The sequence below is a fragment of the Monodelphis domestica genome, chromosome 7, assembly GCF_027887165.1.
Source record: "Monodelphis domestica isolate mMonDom1 chromosome 7, mMonDom1.pri, whole genome shotgun sequence".
NCBI classification, from domain to species: domain Eukaryota; kingdom Metazoa; phylum Chordata; class Mammalia; order Didelphimorphia; family Didelphidae; genus Monodelphis; species Monodelphis domestica.
Genome location: NC_077233.1, coordinates 142,919,551 through 142,941,068, shown reverse-complemented (window position 1 = coordinate 142,941,068; position 21,518 = coordinate 142,919,551). Strand labels below are relative to the sequence as shown.

At 39.1% G+C, this 21,518-nt stretch overlaps 1 protein-coding gene across 3 annotated transcripts in view; it reads right to left on the bottom strand.

The window, feature by feature from the left end:
- LMF1 (lipase maturation factor 1) overlaps positions 1-21,518 on the bottom strand; it is a 915,352-nt gene that overhangs the window by 20,778 nt on the left and 873,056 nt on the right. For 2 of the 3 annotated variants that reach the window (XM_001373637.4, XM_056805702.1), the window contains exon 10: positions 12,293-12,405. The exons of the other annotated variant lie outside the window; for it this stretch is intronic. In XM_001373637.4, the coding sequence (XP_001373674.1) occupies positions 12,293-12,405 (113 nt within the window). The remainder of the gene's footprint in view (positions 1-12,292; positions 12,406-21,518) is intronic. 3 annotated transcript variants of the gene reach the window in all.

The window sequence follows — 21,518 nt, the reverse complement described above, 5'->3', positions numbered from 1 at the left end:
CAGAGTCCAAGGTGATATTTGCCTTTTTGGCTGCCACATCACACCACTGACTCATGAAGCTCGCAGTTCTCTAAAAACCCCAGCACTTTTTCAAAAGAGCTGCTGCTTAAACATGTTTCTCCATATTAGACATCTAAAGTTGATTAAGCCTTTACTTTTATCTCTTTTGAGTTTCAGTTTATTAGATTTAGCCCAACATTCCAGGCTGTCAAGATCTTTTTGGACCCCAATAATCATTCATTGTGTTAGCTATCCTCCTTATCCGTGTCATTTTCAAAGCATTATGAACATGCTATCTATATTTATTCAAACTACTTCTTATTAGCAATACTAATAAACAATAATGGCAAATGTACAGGAGACAGATAAGGTTGGATAAGCAGGATAGGATCCGATGGTAGAGAACCTTCCACTATACCATCTAACATATCCCAACTAACAGGCATCTTCCTAATGCACACGACTGACCACACAATCCCTTTACCTCTGGGAACATGCTATAGGAAAAGATCACCAAATGTGGAGTTTTAACACTTATGTTTGAGTCCTAGTCCTGAGACTTTCTTGGCATGTGATCTAATGCAAACAATTTCTCCCTTTGAGACTTAGTTTCCTTATTCACATTAAGTAGCTATAATTATATTTGCTCTGTGTAAGAGAGGAAAGTCAGATTCAACACGCAAGAAAAGCAACTCAAGTGGGGGAGGAACAAGGGAAGACAGAGAATTCTGGGAAAGAACAGAATAGCTGAGAAGATCAAAGCAGTTACTTCACTTCTCTTTGGGAACTCCTCAAGGGTGGTTGGTCTAAGAGAAATCTCTGAAGCAGAAAGACCTTCTGGGCATTTGACCATCTCTCTGTGAACTCAAATCCCTTGGATTCAGCTGATGAGAAAAGGAGTGGATAGGACTTTTATTATAAAGCCATTCATCCAAAGAGGATTTTCCTCTCTATCCCCTAACGTCTGTCCTTGAACTTTGTACTACAACCTGGGTAGACAGAAGTCAAGACAGCTCTCACAACTGATCTAGGAGAGCCAGGCAGGCAGCCTGACCCTTCAGGATTTGGGGAGGAGCTCAGGTGTTAACCTTAGGGATCTCCTACTTCCTACTTTCCACTTCCTTACCCAATAATCCTATTTACCCTTTCTTGTGTGTGTCCCTTTAGAATAGTTATTCCTTAGATCAAGTGTCTGCCTCATAATATCCAGGAAGAGAGACCTGGGGAGGAGAGCTATACTTTCTCAAGGAAGAAGAATCAGTTTCTGTTCTTGACTTTACATTCAACCCAGTCCCTGAAGATATATATATATATCTGTCTCTTCCTTGGCATTCCCTAGCATAGCATACCACACATTGCAGCCACTTACCAAATACTCTTTATGGGGATAAATACCTTACATCATGGCTTCACTTCTGTATCCTCAAACTAAAATTTTGAAAAAGGCCTCCTTGCCGTTCATTAAGTAATTAAGAAATGGATTTCTAGTTCTTTCCCTACAACACTGAGAAGATACACCTATAGAGAGAAGAAAAGGATGCCTATATAGATTCCCCCAAGAAAAGCATAGACATGGGTGGTGTCAAGGATATTAGTGATCTTCAGGAAAAGTTGGTACTTCCTTCCAATTTCAAGGGTTTAGCTGAAGTGGTCCTTGAGCATCAATGCCTACTGTGGGAGTGAGCGTGAATGAACACAGATTTTTCTGGAGAAGTCTCCCAGGATGTGAATAAATGGAAGGTTCCCATTATAGCTTCCAAACTATGGCTCAGCCTCCAGGTCCTGAATCTTTCCAGGAATGCTGAGGTAATGTTTCTGTTGATACTGCCACATTTTAGGGTTTCTATAAATATAAAATCACTTGATACTTTCAGATGTCTAAGATGTAAAGTCAGGATTTAGCCTATGTGGCCTTTCTTTTCCTATTCATGGTCAGCAAACTGCTTGTTAGGATTAAGTCTCTTAGTTCCTACCAACTGGAACCGGGGGTGAGGATAGAAGATGGACAATGATAGAATTCTGAAGGTTAGTGGGCAGCGCAGACCACTGGGAATAGGGAGGCAAGGACACTCAAGTTCTACACTTTCAAGATAAGAGTCTCAGGGGAAAAAAAAGCCACAAAAATCAAGTGTCTAATAGAAAGTGACACCAAATATCCTGAGGTGATAAGACTATTCTGTGCTTGTCAGATGCCAGAGAAATAAGTGTAGGGTAGTGGAAAGAGTAGTGGATTTGCCATCTAAGGAGCTGAGTTTGAATCCTGACTGTTATTTATGATTTGTATGTCCTTAGGCAAGTCTGTTTTCCTCCCTGAGCAGTGGTTTCCTTAACTATAAAATAAAAGAATTAGATTACATGAGCTCTAAAGCCCTTTCCAGGAATGGAGCTCCAGGATACTTTGGATGGAATTGAAAATTTTTTTTTATGATATTATTCAGTTCACAGAAGTGCCAGGGAGGGCTGTTCCCTATACCAGCACATTAGTGTTCTGGGAGACCATATTAGCCCTGATATCAATCCTCAATGCCCTATTTGTCTAAATAACACAGGCCAAGCTAATCAGGTTTGGGAATGCTCTGTAAACATTATTAAAGTTGTATCCTTCATCAACAAGGGACATTGCTGACATATCCCAGAGTGGCCTTTCCAGAAATAATTAATAGAAGGCCTATAAGAATCCACTTGGATTTTAGCCAGGATGTCATTATCCAGGTGTAACAGATCTCCTGATTGGAGAACTCAGCAAAGTACAATATTAGCCAATAATGCAGTTTCAACAGTAAATAGGAATTTATGGGCCTTGGTTTTGTTTGTGAGTCTCTTGGCAATGGATTATACACTATGGATCACAGACCTGTGGGCAGGACCTGACTGCCTGGCAAAGGAGGGAAGAAAAAGGTATGTAATATGAAATGGTTGTCGTTTTCTTTAGGAAACTTTGGGGAAGAGAGGTTGTCTGTACATTTTTGATTACTTGGTGTCTCCCCCATTAGATTATGAGCTCCTTAAGGGCAGGGGCTGCTTTTGCCTCTCCATATCCCAGTGCTTAATAAAGGCTTAGTGATTGAATGATATATAATCAAGAAATTCAACAGAAAAAAAACCATATTTGGTTCATCAATAAGAAGGTAAAGCAGTGATATAGAACAAGAACATTAAGTAATTTAACATCTCAGTGATCATTTTAATTTTACAAATCATTCATTCATTTGATTATTCAACCAACCTTTGCTAAACACCTACTAGTACACATAGAGCACTTTTCTGTACTTATGAAGCTCAGACTCTACGATGAGGCATATGACACATAAACTAATAATATTCAAAATGGATAAATGCATAAAAACTGTTATATGAAGGCCAAGGCAGTTGGGAAATCATTTTCTACCAAAGAAGAACCTGGAAGGCTTCCTGGAAGAAATGGTATTTGAACTAAGCTCTGAATGGCTGGCAGGATTACAGGAAGAGGAAAGGATTTGGAGGGTGGTGGTGAGGGATTGATTATTCCAGGGTGACCCAAACAAACTCTCATTGTGAAGTTATGGCCCTGACCATATGGCTGAAGTCCAAATGCTGGTTAACATGGGCAGTGAGGGAAGAATAATTTGTAAAGCAATTAACTGTGCTTCTGGTTAGCTATTCCCAAGACAAATTAATTGTTAAAATAAAGAATCTTGCCTCTTTCAGGACTATTAGCACCGGAAAATATATATGCTGAACTGTGTTTCTTGATTATGAAACACAAAATTAGTGAAACTGAAAAACATTTTCACTTACTGCCAGTAAGTAACAGTGACCAAATTCTTTTTTTAAAAAAAGTATTATTCTTTGGAATAGAAAGTATTCCAAGACATAATTGGTGAGTTTACTAATTGTTCTTTCTTTACCGTGCTTTTAATAATCAACCTCTCCTTTGACATCTTTCTTAGGAAGTAAAAGATAAGATTAAAACCATTAATTACCACATAGCAATAATCCCACCTCCTTGAGGCATTGCTTCCTGTGTGAGTAATTGATGCTAATTGTCATTATCAAACATTTCCTGTAGGCCTAATAAACCATTGAACTCTCTTAATCTGATGGGAGAGGGGAGCCTGGGGACATATACAAATGGAATAAACAGTGGCACCAGGATCCTTGGCTGCAGATTTTCCCCTGACATCAGGATCAAATGACCCCTAACTACCAGGCATGTGATCAGAGAGAATCAAAGCCCAACAGAATGTTAAAACCAGAAGCAGTTTTGATGACTGTAAGGCTTAGGGAGAGCAACTTGCTCAAAGTTATAGGATCATGGATTTAGAGCTGGAAAGTGATCTTAGAGGCCATCAAATCCAAGGCTGTCCCCTCACATAGTAAGTGACAGGGCTGGGATTTGAACCTGTGTTCTCTGATACCAAAGGAGATCCCTTTCCACTGTATAATGCACACAATGTTTTATGGCAGGATCTAAATTTGAACTCTAGTCCAGTGTCTCTATCAGTATCAAATGGTTGGCTTTATTACCTTAGGTCCTGCCAAAAAGCCATCCTATAGTGAGGTCCTGGGTCTCATTACTCGGTGGGGAGGGTGAAGACCATTCAACAAATCTGCCTTCTTCAGTTTTTATCTAGAAAGTCTTCTCTCCAAGGGAAGAGATCACACTCAGCAAACACTAACCCAATAAGCATTTATTAAGCACTGTACTTGATATAGGCCGGGAAAGATGAAAATGAAACAATCCCTCCCCCAGGGAGCTTATACTCTACTGTCTCTCAATTCCCAAATGAGTCAGATTCTCTGATCAATTAATAGAGACAGACTTCCGGTTAAGATGGCGGCTTAGAGAAAGCTGAAGTTCAGATCTCCGGAAAACCCTTCCCGACCGATCTCAAACTAGAAGCTCCTAAGGCGCCGAAATTCAAAACGATCAACAGCACAGACCCTGGGAACCCTCCTCCTGGACCTGGACCCGGTTCAAAAGGTACGGCTCCCCTCAAAAGCCAGAACCCAAGATCCCTCGGACCTCAGGGGTAGGAGCGCAGAGTCCAAGGCTCCCGGAAGCGGCAGCCGCGCCGGGCTCAGAGAGCAGGGTCTGAGGAACAACAACCCTCAGGGTCTTCTACCCAAGTCCCAGTCCGGGTGAAAGTTACTGCCTGGGGCTTCCGCTGCAGAGAGCCGGTCGGTCCGGGTGAAAGTTACTGCCTGGGGCCTCCGCTGCAAAGAGCTGGTCAAAACAACAGCAACCCTCAGGGCGGGCAAGACAGCCTCATGGGCTGGATCCTGCTATCCAAGTCTCAGTGAAAGTCTGTGCTCTCAGAGCTTGGGGAAGCGGCAGCCCATCCCCCCGCAGGCCGACGAAACAGCCTCACGGCCAGGGATTCTGAAGGCAACTTCCGGAAATCGAGCCAGGGGGAGAGTGTGGCCTCGTGGTCCGACCCTTCCATTCCAATTCCAGTGAGGCTTATTCAGTTTAACCCAGGGAACGCTCATAGAACCAACATCTGCCCAGGACTAAAGCCTCTGATCACCAGACAAAGACAAGAAAAGCCAATCCTCCACGTTCAGAGATGACAAACTCCACAGAAGCACAGAAGCCCCAAAATACCAAGAAAAATAAGAAGAAAGGGGCGACTTTGGACACATTCTATGGAGCCAAAATACAAAATACAGAGCAGATAGAAGAAGATATACAAGAAAATTCTCCAAAATCTTCCAAAGGAAATAGAAACTCTCCACAAACCCATGAAGAATTTGAATCAGAAAGGACCAAAAAGATGGAAGCCCTCTGGGAGGAAAAGTGGGAAATGATGCAAAAGAAATTCACGCATCTACAAAACCAGTTTGACCAAACTGTAAAAGAAAACCAGGCTTTAAAGCAAGAACTAATAAAGCAAAGCCAAAACACCAAGAAATTAGAAGAGAACATAAAATATCTCACCGACAAGGTGATAGATCTGGAAAACAGGGGGAGAAGAGAAAATTTAAGAATAATTGGACTCCCAGAAAAGCCAGAAATAAACACCAAACTGGACATGGTGATACAAGATATAATCAAAGAAAATTGCCCAGAGATTCTAGAACAAGGGGGCAATACATCCACTGACAGAGCTCACAGAACACCTTCTACACTAAACCCCCAAAAGACAACTCCCAGGAATGTAATTGCCAAATTCCAAAGCTATCAAACAAAAGAAAAAATCCTACAGGAAGCCAGAAAAAGACAATTTAGATATAAAGGAATGCCAATCAGGGTCACACAAGACCTTGCAAGTTCTACGCTGAATGATCGTAAGGCATGGAACATGATCTTCAGAAAGGCAAGAGAGCTGGGTCTCCAACCAAGAATCAGCTACCCAGCAAAACTGACTATATACTTCCAAGGGAAAGTATGGGCATTCAACAAAATAGAAGACTTCCAACTTTTTGCAAAGAAAAGACCAGAGCTCTGTGGAAAGTTTGATACCGAAAATCAAAGAGCAAGGAATACCTGAAAAGGTAAATATTAAGGAAAGGGGAAAAATGTTATCTTCTTTTACTCAAACTCTCTTCTATAAGGACTACATTTATATCAACCTATGTATACTAATATGTGGGGAAAATGTAATGTATAAATAGGGGGTAAAGAAAGACCAAATAGAATAATGGTTCTCACACAAAGATTCACAGGGGAAGGGGAGGGGAAGAAAACTCCTATAAGAAGGAGAGGAAGAGAGGGGGGGGGTTTACTTAAACCTCAATCTCAGGGAAATCAACTCTGAGAGGGAAAAACATCCAGATCCATTGGGATCTTGAATTCTATCTTACCCAACAAGGGTAAGGAGAAGGGAAAACCAAGGGGGGGAGGGGGAGAGGGAGAACAAAAAGGGAGGGAAAGAGAGGGGGGAGGGGGAGGGAAGAAAAAGGGAGGGACTAAAAAGGGAAACATCAAGGGAGGGGACAAGGGGGACTGATTCAAAGTAAATCACTGGACTAAAAGGTAGAGCCGAAGAAGAAAAGGTTAGAATTAGGGAAGGCAATCAAAATGCCAGGGAGTCCACAAATGACAATCATAACTTTGAACGTGAATGGGATGAACTCACCCATAAAACGTAGACGAATAGCAGAATGGATTAGAATCCAAAACCCTACCATATGTTGGCTTCAAGAAACACACATGAGGCGGGTTGACACCCACAAGGTCAGAATTAAAGGATGGAGTAAGACCTTCTGGGCCTCAACTGATAGAAAGAAGGCAGGAGTGGTAATCATGATATCTGATAAAGCCAATGCAAAAATAGACCTGATCAAAAGGGATAGGGAAGGTAATTATATTTTGTTAAAAGGGACTCTAGACAATGAGGAAATATCATTAATCAACATGTATGCACCAAATAATATAGCACCCAAATTTCTAATGGAGAAACTAGGAGAATTGAAGGAAGAAATAGACAATAAAACCATACTAGTGGGAGACTTAAACCAACCATTATCAAATTTAGATAAATCAAATCAAAAAATAAATAAGAAAGAGGTAAAAGAAGTGAATGAAATCTTAGAAAAATTAGAATTAATAGACATATGGAGAAAAATAAATAGGGATAAAAAGGAATACACCTTCTTCTCAGCACCACATGGCACATTCACAAAAATTGACCATACATTAGGTCACAGAAACATAGCACACAAATGCAAAAAAGCAGAAATAATGAATGCAGCCTTCTCAGATCACAAGGCAATAAAAATATTGATTAGTAATGGTACATGGAAAACCAAATCTAAAACCAATTGGAAATTAAACAATATGATACTCCAAAACCATTTAGCTAAAGAAGAAATCATAGAAACAATTAATAATTTCATCAAGGAAAATGACAATGGCGAAACATCCTTTCAAACCTTTTGGGATGCAGCCAAAGCGGTAATCAGAGGCAAATTCATATCCCTGAAAGCTCATATTAACAAACAAGGGAGAGCAGAGATCAATCAATTGGAAATGCAATTGAAAAAACTCGAAAGCGATCAAATTAAAAACCCCCAGCAGAAAACCAAATTAGAAATCCTAAAAATTAAGGGAGAAATTAATAAAATCGAAAGTGATAGAACTATTGATTTAATAAATAAGACAAGAAGCTGGTACTTTGAAAAAACAAACAAAATAGACAAAGTACTGGTCAATCTAATTAAAAAAAGGAAGGAAGAAAAGCAAATTCACAGCATTAAAGATGAAAAGGGGGACAGCACCTCCAATGAGGAGGAAATTAAGGCAATCATTAGAAATTACTTTGCCCAATTATATGGCAATAAATACACCAATTTAGGAGAAATGGATGAATATATACAAAAATACAAACTGCCTAGACTAACAGAAGAGGAAATAGAATTCTTAAATAATCCCATATCAGAAATTGAAATCCATCAAGCCATCAAAGAACTTCCTAAGAAAAAATCCCCAGGGCCTGATGGATTCACCTGTGAATTCTATCAAACATTCAGAGAACAGTTAACCCCAATACTATACAAACTATTTGACATAATAAGCAAAGAGGGAGTTCTACCAAACTCCTTTTACGACACAAACATGGTACTGATTCCAAAACCAGGCAGGTCAAAAACAGAGAAAGAAAACTATAGACCAATCTCCCTAATGAATATAGATGCAAAAATTTTAAATAGGATACTAGCAAAAAGACTCCAGCAAGTGATCAGAAGGATCATTCACCATGATCAAGTAGGATTCATACCAGGGATGCAGGGCTGGTTCAACATTAGGAAAACCATCCACATAATTGACCACATCAACAAGCAAACTAGCAAGAACCACATGATTATCTCAATAGATGCAGAAAAAGCCTTTGATAAAATACAACACCCATTCCTATTAAAAACACTAGAAAGCATAGGAATAGAAGGGTCGTTCCTAAAAATAATAAACAGTATATATCTAAAACCAACAGCTAATATCATCTGCAATGGGGATAAACTAGATGCATTCCCAATAAGATCAGGAGTGAAACAAGGATGCCCATTATCACCTCTACTATTTGACATTGTACTAGAAACACTAGCAGTAGCAATTAGAGAAGATAAAGAAATTGAAGGTATCAGAATAGGCAAGGAGGAGACCAAGTTATCACTCTTTGCGGATGACATGATGGTCTACTTAAAGAATCCTAGAGATTCAACCAAAAAGCTAATTGAAATAATCAACAACTTTAGCAAAGTTGCAGGATACAAAATAAACCCACATAAATCATCAGCTTTTCTATATATCTCCAACACAGCTCAGCAGCAAGAACTAGAAAGAGAAATCCCATTCAAAATCACCTTAGACAAAATAAAATACCTAGGAATCTATCTCCCAAGACAAACACAGGAACTATATGAACACAACTACAAAACACTCGCCACACAACTAAAACTAGACTTGAACAATTGGAAAAACATTAACTGCTCATGGATAGGACGAGCCAATATAATAAAAATGACCATCCTACCCAAACTTATTTATCTATTTAGTGCCATACCCATTGAACTACCAAAATACTTCTTCACTGATTTAGAAAAAACCATAACAAAGTTCATTTGGAAGAACAAAAGATCAAGGATATCCAGGGAAATAATGAAAAAAAACACATATGATGGGGGCCTTGCAGTCCCTGACCTCAAACTATATTACAAAGCAGCAGTCATCAAAACAATTTGGTACTGGCTAAGAAACAGAAAGGAAGATCAGTGGAATAGACTGGGGGAAAACGACCTCAGCAAGACAGTATACGATAAACCCAAAGATCCCAGCTTTTGGGACAAAAATCCACTATTCGATAAAAACTGCTGGGAAAATTGGAAGACAGTGTGGGAGAGACTAGGAATAGATCAACACCTCACACCCTACACCAAGATAAATTCAAAATGGGTGAGTGACTTAAACATAAAGAAGGAAACCATAAGTAAATTGGGTAAACACAGAATAGTATACATGTCAGACCTTTGGGAGGGGAAAGGCTTTAAAACCAAGCAAGATATAGAAAGAATCACAAAATGTAAAATAAATAATTTTGACTACATCAAACTAAAAAGCTTTTGTACAAACAAAACCAATATAACTAAAATCAGAAGGGAAACAACAAATTGGGAAAAAATCTTCATAGAAACCTCTGACAAAGGTTTAATTACTCATATTTATAATGAGCTAAATCAATTGTACAAAAAATCAAGCCATTCTCCAATTGATAAATGGGCAAGGGAAATGGATAGGCAGTTCTCAGATAAAGAAATCAAAACTATTAACAAGCACATGAAGAAGTGTTCTACATCTCTTATAATCAGAGAGATGCAAATCAAAACAACTCTGAGGTATCACCTCACACCTAGCAGATTGGCTAACATAACAGCAAAGGAAAGTAATGAATGCTGGAGGGGATGTGGCAAAGTAGGGACATTAATTCATTGCTGGTGGAGTTGTGAACTGATCCAACCATTCTGGAGGGCAATTTGGAACTATGCCCAAAGGGCGACAAAAGAATATCTACCCTTTGACCCAGCCATAGCACTGCTGGGTCTGTACCCCAAAGAGATAATGGACACAAAGACTTGTACAAAAATATTCATAGCTGCGCTCTTTGTGGTGGCCCAAAACTGGAAAACGAGGGGATGCCCATCAATTGGGGAATGGCTGAACAAACTGTGGTATATGTTGGTGATGGAATACTATTGTGCTCAAAGGAATAATAAAGTGGAGAAGTTCCATGGAGACTGGAACAACCTCCAGGGAGTGATGCAGAGCGAGAGGAGCAGAACCAGAAGAACATTGTACACAGAGACTAATACACTGTGGTATAATCGAACGTAATGGACATCTCCATTAGGGGCGGTGTAATGTCCCTGAACAACTTTCAGGGATCCAGGAGAAAAAAAACACCATTCATAAGCAAAGGATAAACTATGGGAGTGGAAACACCGAGAAAAAGCAACTGCCTGAATACAGAGGTTGAGGGGACATGACAGAGGATAGACTTTAAATGAACACTCTAATGCAAATACTATCAACAAAGCAATGGGTTCAAATCAAGAAAACATCTAATGCCCAGTGGACTTACCCGTCGGCTATGGGGGGTGGGGGGGAGGAAAAGAAAATGATCTATGTCTTTAACGAATAATGCTTGGAAATGATCAAATAAAATATATTTTAAAAAAAAATTAATAGAGACAAAGTAAGAGGCAACTAGGTTAGAGAGAAGATGGATAGAGGCAGCTGACAGTGCTGGATTTGAAGCCAGGAAGACTGAGTTTGAATGCAAATCTCCTACACTTCTGGCTGTGTGACTCTGGGCAACCCAGCTTCAATTTCCTGTCTGTAGCACAAGGATAATAATAGCCTCTAAGTCACAGGGCTATTGTGAGGATCAAATGAGAAAAATGCGATATAAAAGCATAGGGATTGGTCTTGGATTTCAGTCTGGGTATGGAACTTTACTCTCTGGGCTCCTTTTTCCTCATAGGTAAAATCAAAGATTGGGGATGATGTAATCTCTGGAGCTCCTTTTAGCTCTACTGCCTATGAATCGATAAGATTTACTTTATTAAGGTGGATGGGCAAGGAGCTTGTCCTTCAGGGCTTTCAATAGGAGGTGCTATAAACCACTTTTACATGGCTCTGGGGCAGATGGTAGAATTGTTGAATTAGGAAACAGACATAGGCTTTCTGGGAAAATTCTGTCTTTGAGGGGATTTGCATCCAAGTTTAGAAGGGTTGTCATACAGAAGAAGGATGAGATTTGTTCTATTTGGTCCCAACAGGGGAGAACCAGGAGAGATGGGTAGACATTACAGAGAGACATGTTTCAGTTTGAAGTCAAAAAAGTCTTCTTTCCTCATAAATCCTTATGAATTCTTCACAAGTCCCTACCAACTCTGACACTAGCAATTCTTTCCTGCTTTGTAACCTTCGGATGGTTTCTCTCTCCAATGGAGAGGGTGCCCCTCTCTAAACAGCTAAATAGAAGGGCAAAAAGGAGAACTCCTCTCTGGATATTCCATTCTCCGCATCTCCTGAAAACTTTCAGCTCAAAGAGGTTGAAATTTGCTTATAATCTATGTGGAGTTTATCCATAGATCTCAATGCTTGGAGCTGTCTTCTACTATGAGAGTATCCACTATTTAGCACTTTGTACTCAGAGCTGGGGAAAGGATGGGAAAAGGCACTGTTCTGGCCTTTGGATAGACAATATACATAAAAGTGTATTTACTGGTGTGAACAATGAGGAACTCTGGAAAGATAAACCTACATCAATCCATTCTGAGTTCCTATCTGTCTTGCAGAGAATTGTCTTACCTGGGAGGGTCCTTGCCCTTGAATGGATTGAATGCAATCAGGGACAGAGTTTCTGGGTCATTGGCTAAGAGCTTGCCTGCCAGGTGTAATATCCATTCATTTTGCTCATAGGTCTGTTAGGAAGGAAACACACAAAAGCAATCAGTCTCAGTTGGCTGAAGACTGCACAATCACCAGTCTTACAGCAGGGACCTGCACTAGCCAAATTTAGGGTTTTTTTCAGCTAAGAAGCAGGACTTCTCACTAAAGTTCCAGCTAGGTATTCAGATGTTGCTCAACTTAGGTACCATCTCTATAAAAAGGGAGGAAGGGGAAGAGAAGAATCATTTATATAGTACCTACCTATTAAGTGTCAGGCTCTAAATATTATCTCATCTGATCCTCATAAATAACCCTGCTTCTATGATACTCATTTTACATTTGAGGAAACTGAAGCAGGGAGAGGTTAAGTGACTTGTCTGAGGCCACATTTGAACTTGGATCTTCCAGATGCCAGTCACAATGCTAAACTTTCCCCGAGTCCCTTGTGATCCCTGCTGCCCTCTCATCATACATTACTTTCCATTTCCCCTACTTTATTTCAGCAGTCATTTAAGTACCTATTGAATAATGCCTTGTGGCTAGGGAGATCCAGGGATGGTCTCTCATCTCAAGATGCTATGGTTTAGGAGAAGAGATTCTGGTTTGTATTATTTGTATTTATCTATGTCTGTGTTTTTGTGATTTGTATTCATTTTATGTACATGCGTCCTTTCTTCCTTTGTGGGGTGGGGTGGTGGGGAGGGTGGGGAAAGCAGTGGCCAGGCCAATGATTTCACTGATGTCCAATGTTCTAGTGAGGAAAACCTTCTATCAATGCAGATAAGCATCTGTTCTGCAGTTTCTAGTATTAGAGAGTGTCTGGACAATTGAGAAGTGCAGCCCATTCTTCTAGGGCAGGACCTTTGTCTCTGTGGCGTCAGGGTCTCCTGCTCCCTTCTCTCTCTGTCCCTTTCGTGGTTGCCAAGGCTCTAGCAGAGGGTTCCGCTTATAGCGGCTCTCTCCATGTCCTCCATGGACTGGATGCTCTAGGCTGGGGAAATTTAAGGCATCTCACAATAATCCTCATGGTGCTTTATAACTCCAGCTCTAGCAGAGATGAAAGAAAGGAATGATTTAACCTTTTCACATAATACCATCTGGCACCATGAAGGTATGTGCTGGCAGTGTGGTGGCCCAGCAAGTTGACATATCCCAGGATTAATTTCCTTCAGGATGTGGTTAAGACTCATCTGTTACTTTCAGTAGCAGTCTCCCAGACAGCAGAATGGACTAAACTGTGGTCAAAAGAATTGGCTTCTAGTCCTGACTCCTGATTGTGGACAGTTCATTCAAACTCTCTGGGGTTCACTTTTTCTATCCGCTAAATAGGAAGGACACTAACAGGATGATAGAAGGAAAAATGGGATGACACTTGTAAAGGGACTTGGGGCTCTTCAGAAGAAAAGAGAGCCATAAATCATACATATGATGATGATTCTGTAGATCAGCATTTTAGAATGAGAGACAGTGTTGTGTGGCAGAGACAGTACTGTAGTGAGAGACAGGAAACCCAAATTCTGGCCTGGAATCTGCCACTCTTTGTGACCTCAAGCAAATCTCCTTCCCTCTCTGCACTTCAGTTTTCTCTTTTGTAAAATGATTAGAGGGTCTCCTCCAGTTCTGACATCCTTTAAGTTCTAGTCTTGGCCAAGAGAATCATTCCAGAATCTCTCCTATCATGTTAGACAAGGATAACCTCCATGTGTATCTATATATGTGGGTGTGAGTATACACTGTGTGTGTCAGACATGGTCATGTGTGTGTGTGTGTGTGTGTGTGTGTGTGTGTGTGTGTGTGTAGGGTGGACAGACAAATCTCGAGGGTGTCAGACCCCCTGACACCATTTTCAGTATGAAATTGCTCCTCTTATCCTTAGAGGGAAAAAAAGATCCCATTGATCTTACAGTCCCTGGACTTCTGATCATCTCCTGAAGGTGATAGATGATGTATTTGTTCATTCAATACACACTTATTAAGTACCTACTATATACAAATCACTGTTGCATTGAAATGTTCTTCAGATAAAAGATCCAGATGTTTTAATTTCTCCACAAAATGATCTTTTCTCCCCAAATTATTTTTGCAAGTAAACAGCAGGGGACACTGTGGGAGAGCTAAATCCCACAGCTATACCTGCAGACTGTGACTAATTTAAGAACATCAAGGGCTTACTTGGCAAATCTTTCATAATGGTAGACTTTGTTTTTCTCTGTTGTCATGGGAAACAGCAGAAGCAAGTGTGTGGAAGGTGCCAAATGCTGAGGAGAGACTCACCCAATAGCAGATCTGCCTAGCTTTGACCTACATTCTGTGTGAGATTGAACACGTTTCTTTCTGTTTGAGATTTTCAAAGTAGCTCTTGCTCAGATCTGCCACTTTGGCATTTCTATTGGGTCAGGTGGATATACTTAGCTGCTGGTTAGTGATTGTGTCTGGGTACATCTTTCTCTACAAAGCAGGCTGTGGAGGAAAATGCATCCTTTTGTTTGTCCTGAGACTTTGTATCTTGGAATGTAGAAGAAAGCCAGGCTGCTAAAGGAACCAAGAGATGATGCTCTTGGTTCTGTGGCACTTTGTAGTTTACAAGACACTTTCCTACTGTGAAGTAGGTTGTAGATGTACAGCTGCCTTCATTTTATAGAGAAGCAGACTCAGATTTAGGCAGGAACAATAACCTGCCCATGATCACATACATAACTAGGAGGTGGCAGAACCAGGAGGACTTGAGCCTAGATCTAATTTCAAGTTTAAGACCTTCCACTAAAACTCTGAGAAAACTGTGGTGACATTAATAGTCCTTCACTCATATACTTTCCCATTCTCTGACATCATATTGTCTCTGTCTCTGTCTCCCCATCCCCCACATACCCCACAAATGACTTGGTCAAGAAGCCTGTTTTCTCCTGCATTATAGAATAAAGATAGCAATGAAGTTGTATCAGAAGACATGGGTCTCAGTCCAGACTTAACCAGTAACTATATGTATGATTTGGGGCAAATCCTTTCTCTCTAGACCTTAGCTTTCTCCTTTGTAAAATGAGATTTATGGTTGAGGTTTTCTTCTCTTCTGGGTCTCATTTTCCTCTGCTGAAAGGTTTGGGCTAGCTGATTTTTAAGATCCCCTCAAGCTTGAAATTCTATGATCTATCAATCTATGTGGCTGCTAGACCTTGGATAATGAATGAGTTGACATTTCAAAAGTATCTGAAAGAATATCTGAATTACAAAAATAAAAAGTAACAGTTAATAAGCACCACTAAAGGGACTTTGTTCCCAAGAGTAATAAAGAAAAGGAATCTTTTTTTCTTCACTTCTAGTAGGTCATATAATAAACAAGCGCTGTGCATTAGTTTCCATTTCATTGATTTGTGGTCCTAGCCTGGCTTGCCAAAAGAGTGGAGATGTTAGGGACATGTGACTATAGCTGATTACTTGGCTTGGGCACTAAGAGTAGAGGGTTAAATTTTAGGGCTGCTGGCTCAGAGATAGGGGAGTGGGTTAAGTTCAACTATGGCCACCACATGGCCCTAGCCTCATTCAGCTGTTTTAGCCCTTGGAAAACAAATAAGATGTCCATTCTAGTGGCCCTTGAGCCCAGCAAAAGGTTATTGCTGGAAGCAATCCTTGGTAGGAAAAAGAAAAGTGGACTTAGAGCTTGAAGACCCAGCTTCTAATCTTGGCTCTACTTCATAATGGCAGTGTGGACCTGGGGCAAGTCATTCCCCTTCCTGGGCTTCCATTCTTTCCCTGAAAAATGGGGTATACCTAGAGTAGATATCTGTGGTCCCTCCTAACTCTGACACTCTGTGATTTGTACCTGCATGAGGGAAATAAATCATTAGGCTCTTATCAGAATGCCTAGTTATTATTATTATTTTTAAAATATTTTAATTTAGAATATTTTCCCATGGTTATGATTCATGATTCCCATCCCTTCCCTCTTCTCTCCCAAAACTGACAAGCAATTCCACTGGGTTATATATGTATTATTGTTCAAAACCTGTTACCATGTTATTCATATTTGCAGAAGAGTGATCTTTTAACATCAAAACCCTAATCACATCCCCATCTAACCATGTGATCGATCATGTTTTTCTTCTGCATTTCTACTCTCACAGTTCTTTCTCTGGATGAGGATAGCATTCTTTCGCATAAGTCCCTCAGAATTGTCCTGGGTCATTGCATTGCTGCTAGTAGAGAAGTCCATTACATTTGTTTGTACCACAGTGTATCTGTCTCTGAATAATATTCTCCTGGTTCTGCTCCTTTCACTCTGCATCAATTCCGGGAGGTCTTTCCAGTTCACATGGAATTCCTGCAGTTCATTATTCCTTTCAGTACAATAGTATTCCATCACCAACAGATACCATAATTTGTTCAGCCATCTCCCCAGTTGAGGGACACCCTTGATTTTTAGATTTTTTGCCACCACAAAGAGTGAGGCTATATTTTTGTACAAGTCTTTTCCCTTATTATCTCTTTGGGGTTCAAACCCAGAAGTGGTGTGGCTGGATCATAGGGCAGGTGTTCTTTTAAAGCCTTTTGCACATAGTTCCAAATTGCCCTCCAGAATGGTTGGATCAATTTAAAACTTCACCAGCAGTGTATTAGTGTCCCAAATTTTGCCACATCCTCTCCAACATTTATCACTTTCCTTTGCTGCCATATTGGCCAGTCTGCTAGGTGTGAGGTGGTATCTCAGAGTTGTTTTAATTTGCATTTCTCTAATCAGGAGGTGCTGGAGGCCATCATACCCTGACTGGCTGACAAGGTCACCGGTGATCTGGGGAAATAGGGTCTGCAAAGCAGCCCCCAGAGAATGAGGCCCTCACTGAATTCCCCTCTGTGACTTCTCTCCCCAACTTCCCTCACTAATGGACTTTCATGATTACTAATCTCTCTCCAATACAGGGTAAATAATATGAGCAAATACTTATAGGATCAATAAATATATTTAATCCCCCTATATTAGGACCTCCAAAAGACTGCAATTACAGAATCAAAGTCCAAAGATTATTGCATATAACCCTTCCTTTCTCAAGCACAAGATATACTTCAAGGCTTTACAATAAACACTGGCCAAGTACTTGAGCACCATAATAAATCTTTCCCTACAGTTATTACACTCCAATGAATTTGCTGATGAACAGAAGCCAGGAAGGGAAGCATTGCTAGGCACTTCAAAGTAACACAAGGAAAACCTCCAAACTGGTCTGCTTTAAATCACTTCTTAACCTCACACCTAGATAGGAAGATGTTTTGTTATTCATCTCCCAAGGAATTGTGATTGATAGTGAAAGCTGATCAGAAGCACAATGATCCTCTCAGCAGGTCAAGGGGTACTAACCTACAAATGGCTTTATTTACATTATTCATATCTATCACAGTGTTGTAGAAACATAGTAAATGATCACAGAATTCTTTGTTGTAGTAACATCACAAGAGTGTTATTTAGGTGATCTGATAATATCCAATCAAAATGTAGAATGTCATACACATAGAGAATCAATTGTGTGTCAAAGAAGCATGTACCTGAAAAACCTATATAATAAATGTACTGCACTATGGCAGGTCACTGTATGTGTGATGCCTGCATACATGGGTTGAATACACAGTGTTTCTCATCTCCTTTATCCAACCAGGTCCTCACATCTGGGCAGAGAGATAATCCTGAGTACTCAGAGAGGCTGCAGGACAGACCTCGCTAAGGAGGAATTTAAAACACTTTTTCATGTGCTTATTGATAGTTTTAATTTCATCATGTGAGAGAACTGCTGATTCATGTCCCTTGACCTTTTGTCGATTGGGAAATGGCTTGATTTTTTGTTGTTGTTGTAAATATGGCTTAGTCCCTTATATATTTGGGAAATTAAACCTTGATCAGAGAGTTTTGTTATAAAAATATTCTCCCAGTTTGTTGCTTTCCTTCTAATTTTGGTTGCATTGGTTTTGTTTGTACAAACCCCTTTAAATTTGATATAATCAAAGTCATTGATTTTATATTTTGTAATGTTCTGTATCTCTTTCTTGGTCATAAATTCCTTCCTTTCCCACAGATCTGGCAGGTATACAAATCTATGTTCACCTAATTTATTTATGATTCTACTCTTTATATTTAAGTCATTTACCCATTTTGAATTTATCTTGGTATAAGGTGTAAGATGTTGATCTAAACCTAATTTTCCCCATACTGTTTTCCGATTTTCCCAGCAGTTTTTGCCAGATAGTGAGTTCTTGTCCCCAAAGCTGGGATCTTTGGGTTTATCAAACACTAGCTTGCTGAGGTCATTTACTTCTAGTCTATTCATTGAACCATCCTTCTCTCTCTTAGCCAGTACCATATTGTTTTGATGACCACTGCTTTATAGTACAGTTTAAGATCTGGTAGTGATAGGTGCCTATCCTTCACATTTTTTTTTCACAATTTCCTTGATATTCTTGATCTCTTGTTCTTCCAGATTAACTTTATTATAATTTTTTCTAATTCTATAAAAAAAGGTTTTTTTGGCAGTTTGATAAGTATGGCACTGAATAAGTAGATTAATTTGGGTAGGATTGTCATTTTTATTATGTTAGCTTGTCCTACCCATGAATGATTAATGTTTTTTCCAGTTATTTACATCTAATTTTAATTGTGTGAAAAGTGTTTTGTAGTTGTATTCATATAATTCCTGTGTTAAGTCTTGGTAGATAAATTCCTAAATATTTTATATTGTCTAGAGTGATTTCAAATGGAGTTTCTTTCTAATTCCTGTTGCTGAATTTTGTTGGAAATATATAGAAATGCTGATGATTTATGTGGGCTTATCTTTTACCCATCAACTTTGCTATAGTTGTAATTTGCCTTTCCCTAGACCTTTGTTAAGTATAATTTTTATTGCATTATGATCTAAAAAAATTGTATTTATTATTTCTGCCTTTCTGCATTTGTTTGCAATATTTCTATGCCCTAGTACATGGTTGATCTTTGTATATGTACCAAAATCTACTGAGAAGGTATATTCCTTTTTTTCCCTATTCATTTTTCTCCAGATATCTATTAATTCTAATTTTTCTAGCATTTCATTCACTTTCTTTACTGATTTCTTATTTATTTTTCAGTTCAATTTATCTAGTTCTGAAAGGGGAAGGTTGAGATCCCCCATTAATATGGTCTTACTATCTATTTCTTCCTTGAGCTCCTTTAATTTTTCTGTTAGAAATTTAGATGCTATGCCATTTGGTGCATAAATGTTTAGTAATGATATTACTTCATTGTTTATGGTACCCTTTAACAGAATGTAACTTCCTTCCTTATCTCTTTTAATCAGATCAAAACAGAATGTAACTTCCTTCCTTATCTCTTTTAATCAGATCAATTTCTATTTTGTCTGATATCTTGATTGTGATTCCTGCTTTTTTTTTTTTTACTTTAGATGATGCATAATAAATTCTGCTCCAGCCTTTTACCTTGGATATGTGTGTGTCAACCTGCTTCAAATGTGTTTCTTGTAAACAACATATAGTAGGATTCTGGTTTTTAAGACACTCTGCTATCCACTTCTGTTTAATGGTTGAGTTCATCCAATTCATATTCAGCATTATGATTACTAACTGTGAATTGCCCTCCATCATATAATCCCCTGTTAATCCTGCTCTATTCACTTTCTCTTTGTTCCTCCTCCCCAGTGTTTTGCTTTTTTTGTCACCCCCCTCATATTCCCCTCCATTCAATTACTTCCCTCTTCCCTTGTCTTATTCCCTTTCTACTTCTCTATGGGGTAAGCTAGAATTCTATATCCCATTGAGTAGGGCAAGAAAGAATTCTATACCCCACTGAGTATACTTATTTTACCCTCTCTGAGCCTTTTATGATGAGAGTAAAGTTTAAGCATTGCCCATCACCACCTTTATCCCCTTCTCTCTATAATGATTTTTCACATTTGTGTTATATAATTTACCCCATTCTATCTCTCCTTTCCCTTTTCTCTCAGTGCAACCCTCTCAATCCTTGATTGATTTTTTTTACATATTGTTCTCATGCATATATATCATATATTGTTCCATATCATCATAGTCACCTTACTTCTCCACCCTCTTTCTGAGTAAGTTCCTTCTATATTCTCTACTACTAAGAGTAAATTTTGAGAATTACAGGTATCCTTTTTCCATGTAGACATTCTGACCTTAATGAGTCCCTTAAATTTTTTTCTTTCTTATTTACCTTTCTGGGCTTCTCTTGTGTCTCATGTTTAGACTTCAGATTTTTTGTTTAGGTCTGGCTTATTCCTCAGGAATTCTTGGAAATCTTCTATCTTACTGAATGTCCATTTTTTACCCCTGAAAGAATATACTCAGTTTTGCTGGATATGACTCTGTGTTGTAAACCCAGATCTTTTGCCTTCTTGAATATCATATTCTATGCCTTTTAATCCTTTAATGTAGAAGCTGCTAGGGTCTTGTGTGATCCTGATTGTAGCTCTATGGTATTTGAATGGTTTCTTTCTGGCTGCTTGAAGTATTTTTTCCTTGGCTTGGTGGCTCTTGAATTTAGCTATTATATTCCTGGAAGTAGTCAGTTGAGGATTGCTTTCTGGAAATGATCTGTAAATTATTTCAATTTCAATTTTATTTTCTTGTTTGAAGATCTCTGGGCAGTTATCTTGGATACTTTCTTGTAATAGGATATCCAAGGCTTTTTCTTGAACATGGCTTTCAGGTAGTCTCTCCTAGATCTATTTTCTAGGTAAGTTGTTTTTTTCAATAAGATGTTTCATGTTTTCCTCTATTTTTTCATTCCTTTGATTTTGATTTATTGTTTCTTGATTTCTCATGGCATCATTAGTTTCTAGATGGTCGATTCTGATTTTTAAAGCCTGATTTTCCTCTGTCAGTTTTTGGTTCTCCTTTTTTCAATTGGCCCAGTTCTTCTTGCATCACTTTACTTTTGTCTTGCACACTTTCATTTTTCTTTCTTACTTTTCTTCTGCCTCTCTTAATTGGTTTTTTAAGTTCTTTTGAGTTCTTCCAGAATCTGTGTCCAGTCTATATTTTTCTTTTGGACTTTGGGTGTGTTACCTTTGTTTTCACTGTCACTTTCTGTGTCTGTACCTTGTTCTTTGTATAAAAATTCTTTAGAGTTAGGTGCTTTTTTTGTTGTTTGTTC